At 48.8% G+C, this 26502-nt stretch overlaps 1 protein-coding gene across 1 annotated transcript; it reads left to right on the top strand.

Annotated features, from left to right (window-relative positions):
* The first annotated feature begins 1947 nt into the window (after positions 1 to 1947).
* On the top strand, positions 1948 to 26018 carry fbxo32 (F-box protein 32). The gene is made up of 9 exons (XM_069920261.1): positions 1948 to 2310; positions 8453 to 8562; positions 12184 to 12233; positions 12327 to 12419; positions 16504 to 16597; positions 18122 to 18306; positions 19419 to 19601; positions 21503 to 21646; positions 22650 to 26018. The coding sequence occupies exons 1-9, from the start codon at positions 2195 to 2197 to the stop codon at positions 22737 to 22739; spliced, it is 1065 nt and encodes a 354-aa protein (XP_069776362.1). The 5' UTR covers positions 1948 to 2194; the 3' UTR covers positions 22740 to 26018.
* The last annotated feature ends 484 nt before the right edge of the window (positions 26019 to 26502 follow it).

A 26502-nucleotide genomic window follows, 5' to 3' on the forward strand; every position in this document is an offset into this window, starting at 1 on the left:
GGGTTGGTGTCACCCAGTGCGGTAACTCATGATGTCACCACCCCACCCACCCCCCCCCCCCCATGGACCTCCTCCTATACCAGACCATACAGAATCCTTAGTAATATTTTTTGTACTAATGTTATTCATAAGCCATAACTCCAGAATGTAATGGCAATAGTAGTGAGATAAACCACTAGCAAAATTAAAATTGCACCTTCATTTGCACAGCCTAAATATATTTACATCATTTCATGTGGTTAAAAGTGAAAATTAGGTAAGAAAACTTTATTAGTTACATTATTAGTAACTGAACGCAAACCTTTTTTTATTTTTCTTCTTCTTTTCCTTTAATTACTACTTCATTCTCAAAAAGGTTATTGATCTAAGGGTCAAATACTAATGATCATAATATTGTAGCTAAAACACCAGAAAGTTTGACGAAAGCACCAGCAGCAACGAAAACAACAGTGTGCGCTTGTAGCGTGCGCAGACAAAACCACGTGATTCGAAGTGTCGTTGAAATAGGGTAATAACAACAGCTCTGACAGAGGGAAAGAGCGTGTTAGAAGGTTCAAAAAGCAGAGTTTTAGCCTTGTAGGTATATTGATACATTTAAGGTTTTGTTGTTATAACTAACTACAGGGATATCTTTATAAAAAATAATACATTTCTGCTGAAACACTGCACAAAAATTTGATAGATAATCACTTTTGTGTCTCCCTTTCTGATGGTGTCACCCAGTGCAGTCCACTCCCTCCACCCCCATACCCCTCCTAGTGACATATGTGCATAAAGTATAAAACATCCCCATGATGCATTGGAAGAAGGGGTGAATTTAATGGACAATGTTCAAAGGAGGGAGAGTGAAGAGGGTGGAGGAAGAAAGGGAAGGAGAGTGGGTGAGAGAGAGGGAGAGTGGGTGGGAGGGAGTAGAGGGATTTAGGGAGAGAGGGAGATTTAAGGAGGGGAGAGGGAGGGAGATGTAGGGGACAGAGGACGATTTGGGGAGGGAGGATGGATGTAGGGGAAGGAGAGGGAGAGTGATTTATGGGAAGGAGAGGGAGAGTGATTTAGGGAGGGAGAGAGGATGGGTATAGCAAAGAGGGAGGATTTAGGGAAGGAGGATTTAGGGAGGGAGGGAGGGTGCATGCAGGGGAGGGAGGGGTTATTTAGGGAGGGAGGGAGGGTGCATGCAGGGGAGGGAGGGGTTATTTAGGGAGGGACAGAGGATGGTTGTAGCCAAGAGGGAGGATTTAGGGAGGATGGAAGTAGGGGAAGTAGAGGGAGAGGGATTTAGGGAAGATGGATGTAGCAAAGAGGGAGGATTTAGGGAGAGGGAGGGAGGGTGAATGCAGGGGAGAGGGAACGAGGTGGATTTAGGGAGAGGGGGAAAGAGAGAGGGAGGAGGGAGAGAGGGAGGAGGGAGAGAGGGAATATGATGGGGTGGTGTATCCTCATCCTAGTTAAAATGTGCCTTGTCGAATTAATGGCTACATTCTTTGGCCAGCATGAACACAATGGGCCAAACGGCCTCTTTTCGTGCCATTGGTGTCCGTGCTTTAGGAGGCGAGAGCTGGACTTCCAGGACTTTCACTGCGGGAGTCCATTCGGCCCATGATGTCCGTGCTGTTTCGCATTGACACCCCTTCCAATTCATTCGAAAAATGGCGAGGATGCTTCATGGTTTTACTCGGGATTTCAACCGTTCAGAAATATATCGCAGTCAAGTGGTGGAAAAAGTAAATGAAGAAGCTATCAGAGTTGCATAAGTGACGGGGTAACGGATAGGTCGAGCTCAGGATGTTGCACATACCACAAACGAAAGTTGCATCGAGTCACGCTGCAGGGAAGGACAAACAGCGGGTCACGTGGACGGGGTGATTGACGTTCCGGAGGCACTGGGCTCCGGGCCAACAAGCTGGAAAGGGGCGGGGCGTCGCGCTTCCGGCAACAGAGGTTTGGAGTATAAATAACAGGAACCGTTCCGCTCTCCCCCTTAATACAAACGCGCAACAAGACCACCCCCCCCAAAAAAAAACACCTCTCCAAAGAGCAGAGGGAGAAGAAGAGGCGGCTGTAAGGATCTCGTTACAAACGGGACAAGGAAGGGCGGCAAAGTTTCGCGGCTGCCCTGAAACTTGGCGAGAAGGAAGCGGCCGGGGAGGGACGTCGCCTCTCAGAGCGAAGGGGGACCGTACAAAGGTGGGTGAGGATGCCGTTCCTGGGTCAGGACTGGAGGTCCCCAGGGCAGAGCTGGGTGAAAACCGACAGCGGCTGGAAGAGGTGGAAGGGCGAAGCCAACAACAACAACGTGTCGCCGCTGGGCAGGTGAGTGGATGCCAGCGCCTGGCTCCTCTTTGCGAGCCTGGGGGGGGGGTGGCGGCGGACCCGGGGGGGTGGTGGTGGTGGTGGGGAGGGGAGTATGCCGGACCCGGGGAGATGTTGGTGGAGGGGGGCATGCCGGACCCGGGGAGGTGGGGGGGGGGAGCATGCCAGACCCGGGGAGGTGGTGGTGAAGGGGGGGGCATGCCGGACCCAGGGAGGAAGTGGGGGGGGGGGCATGCCGGACCCGGGGAGGTGGTGGTGGGGGGGAGGGGTATGCCGGACCCGGGGAGATGTTGGTGGAGGGGGGCATGCCGGACCCGGGGAGGTGGGGGGGGGGGAGCATGCCAGACCCGGGGAGGTGGTGGTGAAGGGAGGGGGCATGCCGGACCCAGGGAGGAAGTGGGGGGGGGGGTATGCCGGACCCGGGTTGATGGCGGTGGGGGGGGGGGGGCGGCATGCCGGACCCGGGGAGGTGGTGGTGGATAATAAAGAACAAGTTCCTGGCAGAGCGGGGAAGGGGGAAAATACCCTGCAACCTTGAGGAACAAGTGCCCCGCCTCTTGGGGATCCCTAAAGTATAGTTTAGTTCCCCTGGTTAAAATGCTGCCTTGCGAACGTCACATCTTTCCAAACAGCACTGGTGAGGATGGGTTTGGATTCCTGCCAGGGGCTAGTCGGGCTGCGGGGGTGGTCGGGCTTCTGCTGTAAATCAAAACTCCGCCGTGCTTGGGCATTCTGTTAGAATTAAGCGCTTTCCATTTAATTCCTTGGCATCTTGGGGCTCGAACATTAGCAGTGAAAGTGCAGACATCGTAAATCGTCGCCTTGTTCGCAGGACGTGGGGCTTTTGCTTTGTGCGCCCAGCTTTCCCTCCGGATCCGACAAAGCAGCTCTTTTTCCGTAATGCAAGCCTTTCTTCTTACCCCCCCCCCCACGTGATCCGATATTGTTGAGGGGCTGGCCACTGCATCTTGCCCCACCAAATTCATGGAACCAAGTCCCCTGGTTGACGGAGGGAATTGTCCTCCAGGAGTTGTTGACCTTCATGGGGAGGGTGGGCGGGCTCTGCTTTGTTCGGGCCAACCCCCTCCCTGTCCTCATCTGGATCTGTTTCTCATCCAGCTGTTGTCACGAGATGGGCATCAGCATTGACTCAGCTGGACAGGGATCTTGTAGCAACAGCATGGAAATTACAGACCACTGTGTAATGCTGACCTCTAAACCTTCTCCACAGCAATGTGATCCTTCCCCACCTCATGCACATTTATTTTTCTATCATCCAAGAGTCTTGAGAGCCCCTTTCACGCTGGCTGGTGATCCCAGGAAAATAATCTTGACCCCCTAGTACAATCGCTGGCATCTGGAGATGCCGACGTTGAGATCAAGCGAGTATGAAATGGGCAGGAACCTTGCAGGCTCTTCTGATTAAAGGTAGAACAGACCGAACCCCAGGGGTTCAGTGTCCCGGTTAGGAGTGGTCTAGTGCAAAAGGCCAAACCCCCATTCCTATCCCGGGATACTGAATGGCCGATTTACTGGGATGCAAGTGTGAAAGGGGCTTCAGATATCCCCATTGTCCCTAACACTGTCTGTGTGAATCCCACGCTCTCTGTAAGGAGTTTGTACGTTCTCCCCATGACTATATAGGTTTTCCCCAGGGTCTCCAGTTTCCTCCCACCTTTCAAAAGGTACCGGGGTTGTAGGTTAATTAGGGGCAGTGTGGGTTTGTGGGCCGGAAGGGCCTTTTACCATGCTGTATGTCTAAATTTAAAATAAAATGTATACCTTCAACACTGAAAAGTTTCCCAATAGTTTGCGAAGAGCAGGATGTTAATACTGATGGGAAGGAGGGGATTTTGGGTCAATGCTGGAGAAAGGAAACTGGTTTTAATAATTACTATAAAGGAGGGAGTAACAAGGGATCTGCAGAGCAAGCTGTAGAAGTATGGGTGACCAAAGTTGTCCATCATGGTGGTGTCTGACCAGTCACTGGGAGTGCACATACCTAGTGCCCTCTGAGGGGTAAACCAGAGAGAAGCTGGAAAACAGTAGTGGCCACAATGCTGGAGGATTGTTTGTCCTTAGTGGAATGATGAGAGGTGACTTAAGAGGTCTACAAGATTGAGCAGCTAGCATCTGTATCCCAGGGTGACAGTAGTAAATAGAAGTACAAGGTGAGGGGAGGAAGGTTTAAGGGACACATCGGGGGTAACTTTTTTGTGTGTGGTGGGTGCCAAGAGTACATTGGCAGAGGTGTTGGTGGAGGCTGGTACGATAGGGGCTGAATGCAAGGAGAATAGAGGGTCATGGGTATGAGGTAGGGAAGGTTGAGTAGACTCATTATGGGCTGAAGGGCCTGAACTGTGCTGTAATATTTCTCATAGAACAAAACCACAAGCAGTAAATCTTTATGTTGAAGGGTGCTTGAAATTGGCCTTTTATTCAGCTTGTCCAAACATCTCTGCATTGCTACCATTTTGTTTATATTGAACAATCCTCCAATGGATTTGCTGTAGATCATTAATAAAGGGACCTGTGCAGCTTAAGCATTTGCCAAGCTGCTAAAAGTTGCACATTTCAAACCAAAATCGGGAATCAATGAACTTTGAAAGGTGCTGGTGGGGAGGGGGTGTGGAGAGAATTGTAAATGAGGTGGTATCGCAATATTACCCTTTTTAAGTGGCGAAGTTAGGGAGCACTTGTACGAGACAGTGGAAATGTCTCTTTCTCCAAATGCGCTCCATCCGAGGTCACTTGAAGGTTGTAGAATCAAGCAAAGTAACTTAATTTGTTCATCAGTCATAGAGGAAAAATAGGCTTGGAATTCAATGATTTCTTTGCAGATTCCATTCAGTGTAGTCTGAAATGGCCTTGGGTCCTTTCAGTGAGTTGGTTCAAAGAGAAGCTGAGCCAATTAGATGGAACTGCTGTCCCCCTCCCTCCCTCCCTTCTCCATCCATCACCTGCCTCCCCCCCACCCTTTTATTCAGATGCCTGCCAACATTCTTCCATACCTTGATGAAGGGCTCAAGCCTGAAATGTACCTTTGCAACATAAAGGGCATTGTTTGACCAGTTGAGTTTCTCTAGCATTTTGTGTTTTTATTATAACCCTTGACTACTTCCCAGAGGTAATAGGGCAGTGATGCTGGTGGGCAGTATCGGGACACCAGGCATTATCTGGCTGGGCTGCTGGGTGTGAGGGCAAGGGATAGCTGTGCGCTGATGCTGATGACTGCCTTTGTCACTCCTTCATTGTTGGTGGCGTCTTTTCCCCTACCTCAATGGAGAGGTCAGATGGGTGGGAGATTACTTCCTGCATGTGCATGGCATCTGCTGGTGAGACCTCGGGTGATTAGTCTCTCTCTCTCCAGCTTGGGGAGTTGCAGGCCAAGGGGTCCATGTGTTTTGTGGAGGATATTGCAGTTTCTTGAGAAATGATTGTCCAAGCGAGGCTTGAAGAAGCTTGGCTATGTCAGGGGTGCAATGCTAGATCAATGAATTATGTTGGCTGCTTGTGGGAGTCGCTGTGGGTTGAACTGTGCTTTAGCCAATGAGTTTGCAGGATTTTGTGGTGACATCATTAGTTGCATCTCTCCAATGATTGGCTGTTGGTGTATCCAGAAATGGATGGGTTGTGTGAGGCCTTGAATGTCAACCATCTTTTCTGCACAGACGGTAAGCATGCCATTTCTCCATGGCATGAGTATGGTCTTGCCTCACCCATGGCAGTGTCAGTCCTAGGAGTGGGAGGGTGGAGGAATGGGCAAAGACCCTGATTTTATTCTGTCTGTAAATCCTTGTTTTTATCCACTCTTCTCTCCCCCCCCCCGCCAATCACCATGAGTTTCCTTTGGCTCCTGTTGAGCTGCAGTCCTTTCAAACACTTTGGAATTGTTTGGGGGTGCGCATTAGGTGAATGAGGAGAAGGAATTTTGAGGTGGAAACAGGAGATGTCGTTGATGTCCTTCTGCATTGGCTTCCTTCCTGAGGGCTGCCATCAGAAGTCCCTTCTCTCACACGCCCAAATTACTCAGACAGACCGTTTGAAAACTTCAGGTGGAGCTTGGTTCGGTGGGATGCGGGAGATGGCATGGTGGACAGGCTGAGACGTGGAATGGTAAATGGAGGTTGTGGAAAAGAGGTGGGGGGGTGGCCTTGCTGACGAGATGAGGGGAAGAGGCAAGGCCAGTGAGTGACGCTGCAGAGGTGCGAATGTCACCAGGTGCTTTGTTTCAGCTCCTTCCCCCCCCCCCCCCCCCACGGGTGTTTCCCTGGACCTGTGAGTTAATGGGAGAGCTGTTGGTCACAACAGTCTAGTTACAGGAGAACATCTTCCAAGTATTGTTTCTCCCAATGGAATAAATGCAAGCGGGCTTTTTTCCCCACGGAGGCTAGGTGAGACAAAAACTAGAGGACATGGGTTAAGGTTGAAAGTTTAAAGGGACATGAGGGGGATCTTCTTCACATAGGGAGTGGCGAGAGTGTAAAATGAGCGGCCAGCTGAAGTGGTGAATCTGGGCTCAATTTTGACATCCAGTAAAAAATTTGGGCAGGTACATGGATGGGAGGGGTATGGTTAAGGTGCAGGTTAATGGGACTAGGCAGAATAATAATTCAGCACAGACTAGATGGGCTAAAGGGTCTGCAATAGTATTTTATGGTGCCCAGAGGGATGTGCAACCTTGTGGACGTTGCTGGATTTCTTTCCTTGCTCTTTTAGCTGGTCCTAAAGATGTGTTCTCAAGTTGAACTGTGCATCAGTACTATAAATAGAGACAAGTTCAGAGAAAACTAGTTCCCTTTTGAAGTGAGCCTGCAGCCAAAGATTCAGAAGTGTGTTTTGAATCTTTCACTCCACCCCACCAGAGAAGGAAGCAAGGTTTAGAACTGCTGCACTTTTTCAGCATTTTTTCCAGTTTAAGTAACAAATGTTTTGAACAAGTGAAACTAGTTTTGTTTCTGCATTAATTAGGATTCCTCTGCTGCCTGATGTAGCTGATCCTTCCCCCACCAGTCCTTCCTAATCTCTTCTCCCTTGAGTATTTCCCTCCTTTGCACACCCATTTTCTCCGCAGTGCTGTTACAGGGCCAAGGACCCAGGGTTCAAATCCACCCCTTTCAGTAGGGAGCTCATGCCTTTTGCCCATGTCGGCATGGGTTTCCTCTGGGTGTTCCACTTTCCTCCCACATTACAAAGTTGTACAGGGTTAGTAAGTGCATTTGGGCAGCATGGGATTGAGGGCAAGGGTCTATGACTGTGCCAATTATTTCCCAGAACAATTTGTCTTGTCCAACCAACTGCACTGCCTTGGATTGGTTTCTGATGTAACAACCCACCAAGACTTGTGCAGCATGTTTCTTCATTGAAGCAATGGTTCAGCGACAGAGGCCTTCCTCCAGCTGCGGTGTTGGTCGATGATGAGGGTGGGAGAGCAGGATTAATGTCGGCGGAAGCACGGCTTTAAATGAGTAGTGCTGCAGGCATACAGCAAGTTGGGAGCATCTATGAGGAGAGAGTGGAGCAAATAATCTTTAGCCTAAGATGGTAACTCTTCCCTCTTTGCACAAGAAGGCCAATCCACGATAGCTTTGTGGTTAGTGCTGCTGCCCACTGCATTCCTGACCTCCTGAGCTGTCTGTGGAGTTTGCACGCTTTCCCTGTTTTCTCCCAAAGCTGGACTGATAAGTTTCCCCACTGTAAGTGACCCAACTCCATGTGTTTTTTAGACATACAACATGGTAACAGGCCATTTCAGCTCATGAGCCTGTGCTGCCCAATTTACACCCAAGTAACCTACACCCCCAGTACGTCTCAAATTGTGGGAGGAAACCAGAGCCCCCTGGGAAAACCCACACAGACACAGGGAGAAGGTACAAACTCCTTACAGCGTGGGATTCGAGCCCCGGTCCTTATAGCTGAGTGCTTTTAAGGCCTTGCGCTAACTGCTTTGCCAACCGTGCCACCCTAGCTGACTGTGCCATGTGAGTGGTAGAATCTGGGGAAGGGGAGAAGACGTGATGAAAGTGAGATTGTGCTAAGCCAGTGGTTGGACTTGGAGATGAATGTATAATAGTGAGAAAATACAAAGGAAGGGGTTGGATTTTAAGATATGTTCATGCTTCTTGTTCCTGTCTCCGTGTAGTTTCTGCAATGAAGAGTTTAATAAGGAGAACTTTTTGAACAATGTTCCATGCGATTTGATGACGAAGAAAAGGAAAAAGGATCTTCTGAACAACAACACAAAAATCCAATGTGAGTCCTGCTGTCATGTACACCCAGAGTAAAACACAGTCTGTAGGCACCATGACTGAAGTAAAAACAATGCTAGAGAAACTCAGCAGGTCAGACAGTGTCCTTTATATAGCAACTGTAAACATGCACAACCACGTTTTGGGCTTGAGCCCTTCATCAAGGCATCAGCAAAATGTAGGCAGGTGCTCAAACCCAAAGGTTTGGCATCCCTCAAAGGCTGCAGACACTGATTCAAGTAAAAACAATGCTGGAAAAACTCGCCAGGTCAGACAGGGTACACAGCCAAGACGTACATAACTAGTGTTTCAAGCTTGACCCCTTCATGTTATAAAAGGCTCATGCCTGTAAACATTGGTGATGTAACTTTGCTACAAAGTTATGTAAATCCAAACATTTTAAATTGATAAACTATTTAAAATTTTGTTATTCTCCAAACCTGAGCATTCTATGTGCAGACTTAGTGCCTCACACTTTCACCCCTTGAGATGAATCCTCAAGCAGTAAAATCTTAGCTGCGTTTTATTGAAGGAGCAAAACTTTGGAGACACTGGCCTTCAGACTCCCTTTTGCAGACATGCAGGTTTGGTGATATTCTGGAGCATCAGCAGCGTGAGTTCTCCCATAGCCCTGAGCAACAATGACCCCTCGGCCCCTGTCACCCGGATACCGGTTGCTGCGTTGTTTGTGGATCAGTGTTGTCTGCACAGTTGCTCCAACCTCCCCCCATCTGCATCACTGACATCCAGTACAATTGAGGAAGAGGTTCTGTGGGCTCGGAGATGCCTGATGCCAGTGTGGAAACTGCACATTCCCTCCTGCCCCCAGAAGTGGTGCCCGAAGGCGCTCTGGTTATGTATGGGGATTCCCAGTGTATGCACGTTGGATTTTCCCCATACCATCCCAAGCACTGCACATCGGAAGCACTTCATTCCTATGTAGCGTGAATAAGAGCTCTCGCGACTGCAGGGAGAACTAATGCTTTTATTAGCTGATAACTAAGGGTAGGGTCTCACAGTAGTCTTCAGAAAGGATCTGGGTTTAGGCGGGCAACCAGGGTTATAAGTGAGAAAATGGGGGCAGAGCCAGATGTCAGCACAACACACTACCAGTGAATCCCAGTTCACTGCACACTGACAAAGCTCTTCGGTTGTCTTGAATGGGTCTTGGAAAGCACAATGGAAATGCGAGCCGTTTTATATTCTCAAAGGGATCCCTGGGTACAGATTGGATTTCTGTCTCGTCACTGTAAATGGACACCGAGGTGATCAGATTCCACCAACCTTACAAGAGCATGGGTTTAACCCTCCCAAGACCAGTGGGGTTCCCTCGTTGTAATTGTGGTGACCTTTCCCCTTGAAGTTGAGTGGTCCTATCGGGTTCAAGAGGCTGCCAAAGGTGAAAGGATCAGGCTCTGATTGCCTGTCTGGCCACTGAGCTGGAAGTTCCTTGGACTTCTCCTGCTCCACCACTCGCAACTGAGCCAAACGTCCCTGGAAACACCTCTGTGTTGCTATCCCTGCCAGTTTGTGCCTCCTCTTCCTGCCAGTGTTCGAGCCCCACTCAAACCAACTCTCCCCTCCCTCATCCAATCTCCTTTACTCTTTTTTAATTCAGTTTCCCTCAAACCCATCCCTGCTGTCTCTCAATTGAAGGACTGAACTCAGTTTTCCCTGATTATTTTTTTGGGATGGTTTTTGTTAGTGACGAGGCGTTGCTGATCCTGAGCCACTACTCGTGGGGTTATCTGCTCCACACGCCCCCTCAAAGACTGCTTCCAGATTCCCCACTGAGTTCTCTCTCCTGAAGTTGCAGCCTCCTCACTTTTACGGCGGTCACTTAATCTCCAGGTATCATCCTTTGGCTTTACTGTCAGGGAAGGAGTTGCCGGTAAAGATGACCACCAGTTTCACCGCAACCTCGATGCTGAACTTGACACTCTACTCCAGATAGGTGTGAGCACACAGTGAAGGGGTCAGGATGTGGCTTTTATCCTGGGTATACTAACCACGAGTGGATGAGTAGTGAATCATATCGCAGAAACAAGTAGCCTAAATGCTTTTGGGTCTGAAGAAAAAGGTGTCAGAATATAGATCAGTGATGCTCAATCTTTTTTCCATTCGTATACCACTTTAAGTATTCCCTGTGCCTTCGGTGCTCTGATTAGTAAGGGATTGCTTAAGGTGGGATGTGAGCAGGAAGGGAAGGTTGAAAATCACTGTGACTGAAATATTTTGCTTGAGAAAAATTGTCATTGGCCCATTTCCTTTGGAGTTCTGAAACCATGCACATAATGAGTCAATGAGGTACGATTAAAAGTGGTTTTCAAACTTTTTTCCACCCACATCCCACCTTAAGCAATCCCTTCCAAATCACATAGCACCTATGGGATAGGGATTACTTAGTGGTATGTGAGAGGAAAGAAAAAGGTTAAGAACCAATAATGTAGATCCTTAAAGTTACAACATTTCTAATTGCACTCAAGATTTCAGTATTGTTGTCCATAAATTCCAATGAAGTTCATTTTCCACAGATGAGTGTGATATTAATTCAAAATCGTACATTTGATTCTGCATGAATAATAACATCTTGGATGCAGGTTGCTATGGCTGGATATTGATATTGACTCTACAATGATTTTCTTCTGTCCTTCACCGACATGAAGGGTCCGTTCAGTTGGATTGTCGCTCCGGAGAAAAAGCTTGCTGATTAGGTCTGGTGGGATTGTGCTTTGAAAGATGCCAGCGTGGTCTGAGTGGGTCAAATGGTGGGTCTTCCCTTGAGAGGTGCCTGTGGTTGTCCTTCTGAGGCAAGGAAGTGGTTGGATGAAGATGGGTGGGGGAGGGAGTGGGCTGGGATGAAATGGAGGGATGGCTTTGGCGTACTGGTTCAGTGTATCCCTGCCCCTCAGGTCTCCAGTCACCTCTGTGGAGAAGTGGCATTATTGTGAGTGTATGAAGAGCTACACGGTGTCAAAATAAGACTGATTCAGCATAGAAACGGGCCCATCAGCCCACTGTCCCTGCTGGCCATCAATCACCCCTATTTAGAATCTGGTTTATTGCCATGAATGTGTCGTGAAATTTGTTGTTTTGCAGCAGCAGTGTTTGTGAATTACAGGTGCAAAAACTGTTAGACTTTAATGCAAGTGGACTATTTAAAAATGGTGAAAAAGAGACAAGTCAGGTAGTGTCTGTGGTTCATTGTCCACTCAGAAATCTGATGGGAGAGGGGAAGAATCAGTTCTTGTACTGTTCATCTTCAGGCTCCTGTACCTCCTTCCCAATGGTAGCAGTGAGAAGAGGGCATGGTCTGGGTGGTGAGGGGCCTTGATGATACACTGCTCCTTAAAGGAGTGGACTAATGCCCATGATGTAGCTGGATGAGTTCACAACTCTCTGTAGTCTCTTCTTGTCCATCTGTACCAGACAGTGATGCTCTCCGCAGTGTACCTGCAGAGGTTTGCAAGACTTCAATTTTGCACTGTATTCCTTCCTGGGGAGGGGGGAGGGAAATAGAATATTCACTCCAAGTGATGGTTAACAGTTGTGTGTTGATTAGGATAAGTTTTTGTTCAGTATTCATGTTGATGTTAAAGTCTCCAAATGTGATTTTGGCCTCCAGATTTCCACCATGATACCTGGATCTCTGTGCACAGAGGAAGCACCAAGGAGGTGAGTGGTTCTGCGGGGTGAACTGCTGTACATGGGAAGTTGCTGTTTTAATCTTGCCCGACAGCTTGCTCTGACACTCTTTGTTTTTCCCAGCGCCATGGCTATTGCACCCTCGGTGAGGCTTTTAATCGTCTGGACTTCTCCAGTGCAATCCAAGACATCAGAAGATTCAATTATGTTGTCCGGGTAGGTGGACTTCTTCCCTGAACTAAGTTCAGCCACACGTACATTATTTATTTGCCATTTTAACTCACTCATTATGATCTCATTCCTGATGAGACAGGTTGAAGTGGTAATTCCATCTGAAGCAGCAGAGTGGAAAGGCACTGCTCCGTAACTGACCCTGCATCAAAGCATCATCACGTCGCCCTGGTGACATTCAGTATATCGCTTTTCCCTGAGGCATCTATCCTTTCTGATTGAAAACTATGCAGCCCGTGTCTCTCAAGGACTAAAATCTGACTGAGATCTTGTGGAGGGGGGAGGTGTTTGTATCATGCCTCCACTTCCAGAAGAGCAGAACCAGTGAATGTTGATAAATCCAGTGAGGAATTTGGAAGAAATTTTCTTCCTCATGAGTGCAGGGGGGAGGAAATGTTGGGCTCACCTCCATGCTTAAGGAGTGAAGTAAACAGCAGTGTTCAGTTGGGAGGAGAGCTGCACAAATGCACTTTTGGAGGGGGTGGTGGGGAGGCGAGAGAAGAGTGGAAGCTCTCGCTGGCAGGAGTGGGCGAAGGTTCATGTGAAACACAAACACTGGATTGATAGCGTCACAGGGTCTTTTTATAAAAAAAAAACAAGACTTTGCATAGATGAGTATTACCACAAAATGTGTTGTCACTTTGTGAAGGCTGGCAGCAAGCTGGGGGGGTGGGGGGAGGAGGGTGAATAGATTCTAGGGTAAACCGATGGGAAAGGGAGTTGCTTTGAGAGTGGGAATGGGCCAAATAATTAAGAAGATCTGAAAGATGGTGTCTGTATGGATAGTTTAAGGTGGTTTAGTGTTTTCAGTGATGGTAATGGTGACCTTGGGGATGATGAAGGGATCTGTTGCCCTGAGTCATACCCCGAGCAGGCCTGACTGTCACCAGGCAAGTCACCACACACTGTGACAAAGCCAGCAGCTGATGCTGATTCCAGTGTGTTGTTGCCAACCTGGGCTGGACGCGCTGATGGAAGTGGAACTGTTTTGAATTCCTGCCACTGATCCCCAGCCATCCACACTAGCCTGTGTCTTGTGACCAACTAACTCCTGCTTCGAGGTTTGCAAGTTCAGGGGCTGCAGCCCAGGTTGTTGGTGTCCACCGGAGCCACTGGAATGCTGAGAGTCGAGCTTGTGTTCCAAGGCTAGGGGCCTCTTGTTTTTCAGTCACCACCTGTAGAGAAAGGCAGCAGCCAGTAACCTCTCAGAGGCAACAGAACATAGTAAGACAATGTCAAAGCAGGCTCTTTAGCCCCACTTACCCATGCCAACCAAAATGTTCCACCTACTGCATTAAAAGGATGGCCACCCCTGCTCTCAACCATTCTATCCATTCAATATTTCCTTAAACATTGCAACTGTTCCTGCCTCGAGCACCTTCTCCAGCAGCCCATTGCATACACTCACAACCCCCTGTGTGTATACTTAATATTGTTTTTAAAAACTCTCCGGGCCCTGCTAAATCTCTCCCCCTCACTTTAAACTTGTCCTGTGATTACCGATTTCTCATACATTGTCAAAATTCTGCATTCACCCGATCTACAGCTCACGATTTTATGCATGATCAGGTGAGGTGTAGGTGGTGGAGGGGTAATTTAAGTCCTCAGGCAGAACTGCACATTTTGAAATAACATCACTTTGACGTGGGCCCATGAGAGCAGACCAGGTCTTGGCATGCGATCCCTGAAAAAGGGCACACGCAACATTCCAGCTGAACTGCATTTGCTGCTTGCGACCAAGTTGATGTGTTCAAGGTGCGTGCTCACCTGAGAGGAGACTTTATCCTGGGTGTGAGCGGTCGAGAAAGTTCGGAGGAAAGCCCTTCAGCCCATCTTGTCCATGTTAACCCAGCTGGTCCCATTTGCCTGTGTTTGCCCCATATCCCCCTCGACCCCTCCTATCCACATGGCTCTACAAGTCCTTTACACAGTGCGTGTCCTTGAAGAGAGGCCATGTGATAGCCCATGCTGCAAAATACCTGGTATCTGTGATGCAGGAAACCATAAAATGATCTTTGCTCACTTGTTTTGACCTCTAGGGTCAGTGCTCAGCCCTCAGGGATGGTGGGGATGGGAGGTTATTCTCGATGGTGTGCCGTGGCCACGTCTGCACTTTGATGTAGCCATTGATTACACAAACCACTAAGCTGAGTTCTGGAAGTGGCGTCCAATGCCCAGTGATTGCGTGGCACCTTAGTGTGTGATCAGCAACTCTTACCTACCTCTCGCCTCTAACAAGATGAGTGCCTGCTCAATGAGCTCCACCCCCACCCCACCTAAATAAACCTCAGTTTTCCCAACTGATCACCCCTCCCACCCATCTGATGGTGAAATAAAATAGATGTCTAAATGCAAGGCATTGGGTGTACGGAATGGGCTGCCAGAGGAGTGGTTGAAGCAGATATGATTGCAGTGTTTAACAAACCTGGATGTAGACATGGAAAGGATGGGTTTAGAGCAAGGGTGGCAAACTTTTAATTTTCTTTTAATTTAGACATACAGTAAGGAGCCATTTCGGTCCATGAGTACATACCAAGGATGTAGGTAAATTGGGTGGCACTGACTCGTGGGCCGAAATAGCCTGTTACCTTGCTGTGTAGCCTGAATACATCTGGGATAGTCTGATCTTGGAAGCTAAGCAGGCTTCGGACTGGTCAATACTTGGAGGGGAGACTGTCTAGGAATGCCAGGTGCTGTAGGATTCTGAGGGGCCCTGGACAAAGTGACTCTGTCTTCCTTACTTTGAAGAATTTCATGTATGTTATAGCTAAATGTAGTGTAACCTGACAATCATGGAACCTTCACCTTTTGTGTCCAAATTAAAAGGTTGGCCACCCTTGGAGAAACATGAACCAAACACAGACTGGTGAGATGAGTGTGGGTGGGAAACTTTGGTCGGTGTAGACCTATATTCCACTTTTTTGGTATTAAGAACTAAAGCACATGGTACTAATTGCAGACTTCATAAGCAGCCTAAGATTAATGATACTGAGGTTCAAGTTCATTGTCATCTGATTGGACATGTGCATGTGCAAACTGATGAAACTGTACGTCCAGACCACTGTGCTCACACTCAGAAGCACCGTACTCCGTACACTAAAACAATGTTGGTACAAAGTGATCCAAAAATTAATGTAGGAAAAAAAACTACAGGTTTTCAACAGTCTCACTCTCTGGAGGAAGAAGCGGTTTCCCAGCCTGGCAGTCCTGGTTTTTATTTTCCTGTACCTCTTCTGTGAAGGGAGTGTCTCAAAAATGCTGAGGGCTGAACTGTAAAGGTCTGCAATGATTCTCTGAGACCTCTTTAAGCACCACTCCCTGTAGATATTGTTGATAGAGGGAAAGGAGATCCCAGTAATCTTAGCATTTTGAATCACCCTCTGTACTGGCCTCTGATCTGCAACCTGTGATGAAACCAGCCAGGACACTCTATTGTCCTCCTGTAGAATGTGGTTAGGATGGTGGAGAGTAATCCTGCCCTTCTTGGGAAGTGTAGGTGTTGCTATGCTCTCCTGACTAATGAGGAGGTATTATGGGTCCTGGATAGGTTGTCCTTCAAAAGATGACAAGGAATGTTGTGCTTACCTCTTTCTATACTAGGGGCCATTGTTACGTAGTGGAGTGTGGTCCTTCATCCTGAAGTCCACAGTCATCTCCTTTCTCTTCTCCATGCTGAGACTCAGGTAGTTCCTCCTCTGTCAGCCAACTCATTGTTGCCAACTAACGTTGTCATCAACAAAATTGGCGAATTCTTTTGGGGCTGAATCTGGCCGTACTATTGAGTCAGCAGCATGAACAGTAGCGGGCTGGGCTCACTGGCCTGAGGTGTGACAGGCTGAGTGTGATAGGGATGGAGGTTTTGTTGCTAACTTAAACTATCCTCCCTCCATTCTAACCCTACCCCAACTCCATCCCAACTGCACTAGACCTTGTCTCTGGACCACATTCATGCCTTTCTACTTGAAAGCTTTGGACAATAGCAGAGACTTGCTGGTGTGTCACGATGCCTCATTGAAACACTGTGGATTCATTTGTGCTTCACTGACACCAGTTTATCTTCTGTTTTCAGTTGCTGGAGCTGATTGCTAAGTCCCAGCTCACGTCCCTCAGTGGGATTGCCCAGAAGAACTACATGAACATTCTGGAGAAGGTGGTGCAGAAAGGTGAGTGCCAGCCATCATTAACCCTGATCTCTGGGTGCTCCATGAGGATGCAGGACCACTGGAGTGAATGGAAAGGAGATTTACTGGGGTGACCCTGAAACTTGTGCTCAGCCAGGAGATAAGACAGGTGAACGTACATTCCTCTGCAAGGAATGAGACACAACAGAAGATAAGATGGAGAGGATGAGATGGTTAATTGTAGACAAAAGCAGAGGAAAAGATCCTTGAGGGCAAGGAAAATGACAGTCCATGCAGGAGGAACTATCCTATTGAGTCCTATTCCTGTCGAGGTTGACGTGAACATTGGAAATGGGTGTAAAGGGAAGTTGGATACAGAAAAGCCCCTGTTACCTGCAATTCAACAACCAGCAGCCCCAAGCAACAGGCAAAAAAAAACTGCAGAAAATGCGGGTTTAAAATTGGCACGCCTCGTCACTAGTTTGCCAATTACGCAACCTCAAGCAGCTAGTAAATTCATTTATCTGGCATATACCAATCCTCAGGTACCAAATACTAGGGGGTTGTACTGTATATACCATGAGGGATCAGGAGCTCAGTGGGCTACGCAGGTTCGGTGGGAGAAAAAGAACTGTTTGGGGCCAGAATCCTTCGTCAGGACTGAGAATGGGGAGAAATGGAGTGATGCGGACAGGGTGGAAAGTTTAGGAGTGGGGCCAGTGAGGGAATTGGTGGAAAGGGAAAAGGTGAAGAATGATGGACAGGGGGATTTTGGAGAGCTGGGGTGGAGGAAGCTGAGTGGTACAGGGTGGTGCGGGTGATGGCTAATGAGGAAGGTTGAAGGATTAGAGCAGCTGAAGTGAGATCTAGAGAAGAAACATGAAGCTTGGTTTTGTTTGGTACATCGGCTGCATCACGGTCTGGTATGGGAATACTGCTGACTGTAAAGATCTGCTTTGGAATTTGTTATTACAAATACTTCCAAGGGTTCACATTGTGATATTCAGCTGAACCAATTTAAATGTTGCTTCCTTACTCCTGTTTCTGTCACCACTCCTGGCTATGCTCGCCCCCTCCCCTTCTGTGGCTGCCTTGCCCCCCACCGCAAACCCCAAGCAACATTGCAAACACTGACCTGTTAGACTAACTCAGCGAGACAGGCAGCATCAGTTGGGACCCTTTAACGGCGTACAGCTTGAAAGCAGGCCCTGCGCCTCAACTCCACCCCCATTCTGCATTCATCTTGTCTATTCCTCGTGATTTTGTGTGGAGATTAAACTGAGAAGAGGGTTCAAATAAGATTGGGAGTAGGTGAAAGAGATGGGGGGGGGTGGGAAACAGAATACTGTGTTCATACCATTGGGTTTAAGGCTGTCTGGGAGGAACATGTTCCTCAAATTTGCGTTGGGCCTCACCCTGATGATGGAACAGGTTGAGGACCATCATGGGGCAGATTTGAAACTTGGACCTTGTTCCAAGACCTACAGCCCATTTCAGCAAAGCGGACAATTAGTCTGTGTTATAATGGTAGCAGTTGTAATGTTAAAAATATTGATTTATTTTTAGTGCTGGAAGATCAGCGAGATATTCGGCTCATTAAAGAACTGCTCAACAGTCTGTATGCCACAATTTGTGCGCTGGTCCGAGGCGTGGGGAAGTGTGTTCTTGTCGGAAACATCAACACCTGGGTCAGCAGAATGGAGATGATTCTTCATTGGCAGCAACAGCTGGACAACATCTGTATCACCAGGGTGAGTGGTCGTCAATGGAGATGCTGCCAGGGACAGTGGAGATGGCAATGTCGGAGGGAAGTGTTGCAAATGGGAATGCTTGGTTAATCAAATATCTAGCGAAAGCGATTTAAGTTGGGGAATAGGTTGTGGGGTGGGTGGGGGAGGAGACTGGAATGGCACTGAGCTGCCACAGGCTTGGTGTGGTGAATGAGAAAGTAAAAACCCCTGGTATCAGGCACCTATTGGGATCGGTAGAAGCCGAGTAAGTGTATTTGCTGGCTGCTTGAGATTGCATGTTGCATGATTGGCAAACTAATTTTTAAACCATTTTTTTAACTTTTTTTCCGGCAGGTTGCTTGAATTCTGGATAACAGGGGTTTTCCTGTATATTTTGAGGGCAGTGGTAGATGAGGGGGGCAATGCAAGAGCTTGGGATCCAGGCCAATGGAGATAAAATGTGCAACATGTTGATATCGTGCCTAAATATCAGAGAGCGAGGAAATTTAGGAAACCTTTGAGAACGTGTAGATTTGCTTGGGTGGTCTTGCACTCTGTTCTCGCTGCTGCCATCTGGAAAGAGGTATCGGTGCCACAAGACTCTAACCACCAGGTTCAGGAACAGTTGCTACCCCTCCACCATCAGATTCCTTAACAACAAACTCAATCAGGGACTCATTTAAGGACTCTTATGCACTTCATTGATTTTTTTAAAAATTCTCTCTATCACTGTCAGTTTGTTTACATTCAATATATCTTTGTTCTATTTATTTGCATGTATACGCTGTGTACAGTTTTTTTTTAGAGTAATCCTGCCTGGCCCACAGGAAGAAGAATCTCAGGGTTGAATGTGGTATCATTTATGTACTCTTACAATAAATCTGAAATACCAAGTTTAAAAAGTGCTTTTTTTGTTTAAAAAAAAACGGGGGAGGGCAGTGGCAAGCACACAGATTGTGAATGGTAATGGGTCTGCAGAAGATTGGAGAAAGTGAGGGGCAGGGATAGGGAATTTGAATCAAGGACTCAAATTTAAAATCAAGGCATTGCTCTTTTGTGAGCCAATCTTAGTGACTGGGACTTGAATAAGGTGACAGACCCGAGTCAAATATCTCATGGCTCTTGTTTCACAGCCTCTGCCTATGGGACTCACCCTCACTGACCTGCCAATGTGTCTTCAGTTGAACATCTTGGAGAGGTTGTCTGATGGAAGAGATATTGTTAATCTTGGGCAGGTATCTCCCACCCTCCAAGTGCTAAGTGAGGACCGGCTTCTATGGAAGAGACTGTGCCGCTATCACTTCACCGAGCGCCAGGTAAGAAGAGGCCCAGTTCCAGGCAAAAGCTGTCGCTTCGGAGGGGCTGTCGCTTCGGAGGGGCTGTCGCTTCGGAGGGGCTGTCGCTTCGGAGGGGCTGTCGCTTCGGAGGGGCTGTCGCTTCGGAGGGGCTGTCGCTTCGGAGGGGCCGTCGCTTCGGAGGGGCCGTCGCTTCGGAGGGGCCGTCGCTTCGGAGGGGCCGTCGCTTCGGAGGGGCCGTCGCTTCGGAGGGGCCGTCGCTTCGGAGGGGCCGTCGCTTCGGAGGGGCCGTCGCTTCGGAGGGGCCGTCGCTTCGGAGGGGCCGTCGCTTCGGAGGGGCCGTCGCTTCGGAGGGGCCGTCGCTTCGGAGGGGCCGTCGCTTCGGAGGGGCCGTCGCTTCGGAGGGGCCGTCGCTTCGGAGGGGCCGTCGCTTCGGAGGGGCCGTCGCTTCGGAGGGGCCGTCGCTTCGGAGGGGCCGTCGCTTCGGAGGGGCCGTCGCTTCGGAGGGGCCGTCGCTTCGGAGGGGCCGTCGCTTCGGAGGGGCCGTCGCTTCGGAGGGGCCGTCGCTTCGGAGGGGCCGTCGCTTCGGAGGGGCCGTCGCTTCGGAGGGGCCGTCGCTTCGGAGGGGCCGTCGCTTCGGAGGGGCCGTCGCTTCGGAGGGGCCGTCGCTTCGGAGGGGCCGTCGCTTCGGAGGGGCCGTCGCTTCGGAGGGGCCGTCGCTTCGGAGGGGCCGTCGCTTCGGAGGGGCCGTCGCTTCGGAGGGGCCGTCGCTTCGGAGGGGCCGTCGCTTCGGAGGGGCCGTCGCTTCGGAGGGGCCGTCGCTTCGGAGGGGCCGTCGCTTCGGAGGGGCCGTCGCTTCGGAGGGGCCGTCGCTTCGGAGGGGCCGTCGCTTCGGAGGGGCCGTCGCTTCGGAGGGGCCGTCGCTTCGGAGGGGCCGTCGCTTCGGAGGGGCCGTCGCTTCGGAGGGGCCGTCGCTTCGGAGGGGCCGTCGCTTCGGAGGGGCCGTCGCTTCGGAGGGGCCGTCGCTTCGGAGGGGCCGTCGCTTCGGAGGGGCCGTCGCTTCGGAGGGGCCGTCGCTTCGGAGGGGCCGTCGCTTCGGAGGGGCCGTCGCTTCGGAGGGGCCGTCGCTTCGGAGGGGCCGTCGCTTCGGAGGGGCCGTCGCTTCGGAGGGGCCGTCGCTTCGGAGGGGCCGTCGCTTCGGAGGGGCCGTCGCTTCGGAGGGGCCGTCGCTTCGGAGGGGCCGTCGCTTCGGAGGGGCCGTCGCTTCGGAGGGGCCGTCGCTTCGGAGGGGCCGTCGCTTCGGAGGGGCCGTCGCTTCGGAGGGGCCGTCGCTTCGGAGGGGCCGTCGCTTCGGAGGGGCCGTCGCTTCGGAGGGGCCGTCGCTTCGGAGGGGCCGTCGCTTCGGAGGGGCCGTCGCTTCGGAGGGGCCGTCGCTTCGGAGGGGCCGTCGCTTCGGAGGGGCCGTCGCTTCGGAGGGGCCGTCGCTTCGGAGGGGCCGTCGCTTCGGAGGGGCCGTCGCTTCGGAGGGGCCGTCGCTTCGGAGGGGCCGTCGCTTCGGAGGGGCCGTCGCTTCGGAGGGGCCGTCGCTTCGGAGGGGCCGTCGCTTCGGAGGGGCCGTCGCTTCGGAGGGGCCGTCGCTTCGGAGGGGCCGTCGCTTCGGAGGGGCCGTCGCTTCGGAGGGGCCGTCGCTTCGGAGGGGCCGTCGCTTCGGAGGGGCCGTCGCTTCGGAGGGGCCGTCGCTTCGGAGGGGCCGTCGCTTCGGAGGGGCCGTCGCTTCGGAGGGGCCGTCGCTTCGGAGGGGCCGTCGCTTCGGAGGGGCCGTCGCTTCGGAGGGGCCGTCGCTTCGGAGGGGCCGTCGCTTCGGAGGGGCCGTCGCTTCGGAGGGGCCGTCGCCTCAACCTTGCTCCTCTCTTTGTGCCCAGATTCGCAAGCGTCTCATCTTATCTGAGAAGGGTCACTTGGACTGGAAGAAGATGTACTTCAAGCTTGCAAGGTGCTACCCAAGGAAGGAACAATACGGGGACACGTTGCAGTTCTGCAGACACTGCCACATCCTCTTCTGGAAGGTATAGCAGGACTTCATGATTGGGTCTGGGCGTCCGCTGTCCCTTGTTTTGCCATACTTTCCTCCTATTTACTTGAATTCCAGAATAAAAATCCAAAGAGAATTGGGATCCCTCAATCTTAATCAGTTTAGGTGTTTGCATTAGATGTGAGCACAACGCTGTTACAGCACCAGCGTCAGGATTGTGGTTTGAATCCCATGCTGTAAGGGGTTTGTACATTGTTTGTGTGTATGTGTATGTGTGTTTTTCTTCCAGGTTTCTCTGCTTTCCTCCTGCTGTTCGAAAAGTACCAGGGCTGTAGATCAATTGAGTTGGTCGTGGGTCAAAAGGGCTTGTACTGCCCTGTATGTCTAAATTTTATTTATTTTTTTCGACATTTGATATGCATTGAACCCCACACTCAGATCCAACATTCTCATGAGGGATGAGAAAGGGGTGTCACTTAGTACTCCATTCACCACCCACAACATTTGATTCCCTCCACCAGCAGTGCTGGGCCCTATCTACAAATCACTGCTTACTCAGGCTACTCAGCAAGATGGCAGCCCCTTGTGTTCCGGGAAAGGTACTGGTGTGGATAGCCGGCTGACAGAAGCCTGGGTGGGAATGAAGGGGGTCCCATTTCTGGCTGGCTGCTGACTAGTGATGTTCCTCAGGGGTCAGATGTAGGGTCCGCTACTTTTCGTGCTGTTTCAAGAGAGATTTGGATGACTGAATTGATGGCCCAGTGTTCAGATAATGTAAAGATGGTGTTGAGGAAGTAGAGAGAGTTCACATCATGCTTGATGGTTCTGGGCCTGTTCGGATCATTCATGCATTACGCCAAAACGCTGGGGAAACTCAGCAGGCCAGGCAGCATCCACAGATATTTAATCATTCCTTTTCACTCTGTTCCACCTGAGCTCTATCTATAGGCTGCTTGAACACCAACTCCCTGTGTATGAAACATGCTACAGGAATGCAGGTCAATAACAAGTTCCTTTTGTATTTTTTTTAACTTCAGGACACCAATCATCCTTGCACAGCCTGTGACTCGGAAGGCTCGTACACTTCTGTGTCACCCCTTGAATTCATCAGTCTGTTCAAGTTCTGAACCTGAATATTCCTGGAGGCTCCCACTCTGGAAGAAATCCCTGCCGTGCCTTGAACTGAGCTATTAACTTTGCTTACATCAATGTAAATAATGTACAATAATATTTATACTTTCCTTTTTACACTAAAGCTGAAGTGGTTTATTTTTTTAATATATTACAAAGGGAAGATGATGGTGTGTAAATATTTGGAAAAGTTACTTTGTCAGCCTGTCAAAGACCTGAAAGAGGGCAAAGCAAAGATGTTAAATAAGAGGCTTTGCCCCTGGTATGGGATTCAGTGAAAGAATTGATGGATTTCTGGCTAATATTACAGATGGTTTGTTTGTGTCAGCAGAAAGATTCTCCATTTTGGGTTTGATGTGTATGTTTCAAAACATGGATTTGGCTAGTCCTGGCATGTCCAGGCCTGGATGGTAAGATACTGTGATCTCCCCTGTTCTGATTGGTTTCTTCGCCCACCTCATCTCAGTGGACCCTTGGCAACTTCGGATTATATAGGAGCTGCAGAAAGTGTTTGAATTCATAGCTGCAAGGAGTGGAGCCAGTTCTGACCAATTCGACCACCAATGTCGGCGTGCATGGTTGAGTCACCAATTTGGCGTCTAGGAGTTGAATTCTCTGTAGAATGTGGTCAGTAGTGTGAAGGTTTAGAAGGGTACGAGAGCAAGAGAGAGAGAGAGAGAGAGACTTAGTTATTTTGTATTTTGCTTAGTTCTGCAATAATTTTATTTCTTGATAACATTGAGATCATTTTTTATGCTTTTTTTTAATCAAACATTAACAGTATTTTGAATGCAGTGAGTGTGGTCTGAGTAACCCAAAATCTAACATCTGTGGTTTTTAATGACTCGTTTACGAAGCTGAGGGAATTGTATTCTGAGATCATCTCCATATCGTGCAAGAGGCACAGCGCTTACCAAGGATTAAAGGGGGGGGGGGGGGGGTTAATTCTGTTTGAGTTGTGAAATCATGAGGTCCCAGCCTGGTATGAGGCAAATCCTCTGTACCTGTTGAGGAGTGAATGAAGGGATCTGGGATTACCCAGATTCCACGGTTTTACCACCAGGCAATAATGGGGAGGGCGTCTGTTTTGGTCAGGATTGCCAAGAAAGGAAATGGTGCATCCATTATTGGAGTTGGGGATTGTCTTGTCTTGGGAGGGGGATGGGTTGCACCATAATGACCAGGTATCCCAGTAAAATAACCACTCCTTGTGCAAATGACCAGCTCCACACTTCCCCATCTCTTGGAGTTGTTCCAGCCCATTGAAGCCAAAATTGCAGAAGGATCCAATCTCCCCATTGGGATAACTTCCCTTAACAGGTTCATGAGGCATCTGATTCAGAGACCTTCTACTCGATTTTGGGAGACCCTTGAGATTGAACAGGTGTTCACATTCAGTCTCAAATTTGCCAACTCTGCAGAAATCGAATGTGTCTTTACTTCAACGAAAAGAATACTTGGTATTTGAAAACAGTTTTGTAAATGTTCTCTGAAGCCTTTTATATTTTCAGAATTTAAGCATGGTGAGAAAATCTGACTGCTGAGATTTGTCTAATGGGGTAATAGAGAAATATTTGTAATTGGTTACATAGTGATGGACTTCGTGGGTAAATAATGGTGAGATATAGGGAGACTGTGTTCCTAAAACAATGTCTAAGTGTGTCATAACCTCTTGAAAATAGAAGGATGAAAAAAGCTCAAACCATCCCATCATAAATGTAAATGGGAGACTAACTTTGGGGTGTTTGCTACCAGCCAGTACCAGTCTGCACAGTAAATCGTGTGGCCACTGTGTAAAGTGGATGGAAGATGTTTAAAGCTTGCATGTTCTGAGATGGTTTTTAATGAGATCAGTGACCATACATTTGGAATACTCTGTCCTGTGTGTGTTAGGTGTCAATGCCTTCTGGTAATGTATAACTGCTCTGATTAGTCTTTTCCCCCATCCCCAGTAAAGCAGTCTTTTAATTGCCTAAAGTCTTGTTGCACCAGCATTATATACATAGTCACCTTCCATAGGTGATGTTGATCTTGAGTGAATAAAAGCATCAGGCAAAGTTCTATTTCAAAGCTACTAAGTTTTACAGTAAACAATCCCAAATATTTTCTCCACAGCAAGAATGCTCACAATCCCCTGACTGTGAGCCTCCACAAAGGTCATCAGGTCATCTTTTTTAAATAAATCTTTCGTTGCCAGAGTAGATGATTGGAGAGCTCACTTTCCTGTTTCACAGTTGCAAGTGGGTATTGGTAAACCCTCTAAACTCTGAAGCATGTGGAAAAGGTTTATGTTGGGGTGAGGGGTGGGGGGGGTGTCCGTCGGCAATAAAAAATTAGTCTCCACAAAGAGATGTGACACAGTGTAAGCCAGCTGTTACCTGTTTCACACTAACAGACACTCAAAACTCCCCATAAATAGACCTTGTGGTTCCTTGATTGTGTGCTACCTAGGCTTAGAAATCCGTACAGCGTGAGCTCTGAATCTACGCTGTTGAGCTGAGCCCAGTCAACCCTCCAGAATTAGAATGAGCACAAAAATGACAGTGGATCTCACAAGGTAACGCCACCTGGAACTGCAGTGGACTTGCAAATTGTGATTGGACGAGGTATTCCAGTCAGTGTCCATAGAGGTTCATCTGATGAGGAGGGGGGGATTCCTCTAATTTTTTCCAGATTTAAAAAAAAAAGCATTTTTTATTCATCAGTAAATACAAGATTTATTTTGCTGTTTTTAAATTCAGACTTGCAGGCCAATTTAACCCTATAAGTCCCTGCCACCCATTTTGCATCCCATTGATGTACACCCTGGGGTCACTTTTGAAGGATGGGAGGAAACCTGGAGCTTTAAAGCAAGGAGCTTTAAAAACAGTGAGTTACCAGATTTGGTGGCTTGTTTTTCCAAAGGAAACCTCTTGGTCTGCAGTTGCTACAAAGATGGCCTGTGATTGTTGTGGGCTTTTCCTCTGTCGTCCATTGGCTGGAGGGGAAATAAACATGAGAAGAAATTAAAGAGAATGGGTGCTTGTGGAAATTTGTGACCAGTCATTGCTCTGTCTCTCAGATTGCTACATGTATTGTTTGTTAATTTTAGGATTTTTTTTGAAAATTCATACACAGTTGAAGATTTTCTTGAGCATAAAACGTCATTCGTATCAACCTTTTGTCCCATTTGCACGAAACCTGAGGATCTGTAGCTTGTAGTGCTATTCTCTGATGTAAAATACTACTTAATTTTTAATTGATATCTTTTTAATAAATGATATCTTTTGACATTGTTTTGAGTGGCTTCAGTCTCCATCTTGACCATAGTGTGGAAACAGGCCCTTTGGCCCATCGACTTGCTGCCAGACTATTATTCTGCCTAGTTCCACTGAGCTACACATCCAGATCAAAGCCCCTCCTATTCATGTGCCTATCCAAATTTCTTCAGAAAACTTTGTCCTGTTGGGCTAGAGACCAATACACAAGTACTGAACACCTGCTGTATGGAACGAGACTTCAGCATCAGCAGATTTTCTAAACTCCATTGGGTGAGACACAATTTGGGTTTTCCCCCCACTGTAAACTCAATGGCATGGGTGAGTACTGAGGCTTCAATATGGCACACGAAGCTAATTGACTAGTAGGTGATGAAGGGATATTTCTGGAGGGCTCAACCAAGAGGTCACAAAATTAAAGAACTTACTAAAAATCCAAAGGAGGATTTGGATGAAATTTCCAGAAAGATTGCAGCAGGATCTTGATGGGTTGGGCAGAGAA

Source organism: Narcine bancroftii, chromosome 2 (genome assembly GCF_036971445.1).
Source record: "Narcine bancroftii isolate sNarBan1 chromosome 2, sNarBan1.hap1, whole genome shotgun sequence".
In the NCBI taxonomy this organism is placed as follows: Eukaryota; Metazoa; Chordata; class Chondrichthyes; order Torpediniformes; family Narcinidae; genus Narcine; species Narcine bancroftii.

Bases quoted from the DNA above. Each gene is read 5' to 3' on its own strand.
- fbxo32 (XM_069920261.1), top strand. From the start codon at position 2,195: ATGCCGTTCCTGGGTCAGGACTGGAGGTCCCCAGGGCAGAGCTGGGTG. The intron at 18,307-19,418 runs GTGAGTGGTCGT...CTTGTTTCACAG, and splicing joins ACAACATCTGTATCACCAGG to CCTCTGCCTATGGGACTCAC. The intron at 19,602-21,502 runs GTAAGAAGAGGC...CTTTGTGCCCAG, and splicing joins ATCACTTCACCGAGCGCCAG to ATTCGCAAGCGTCTCATCTT.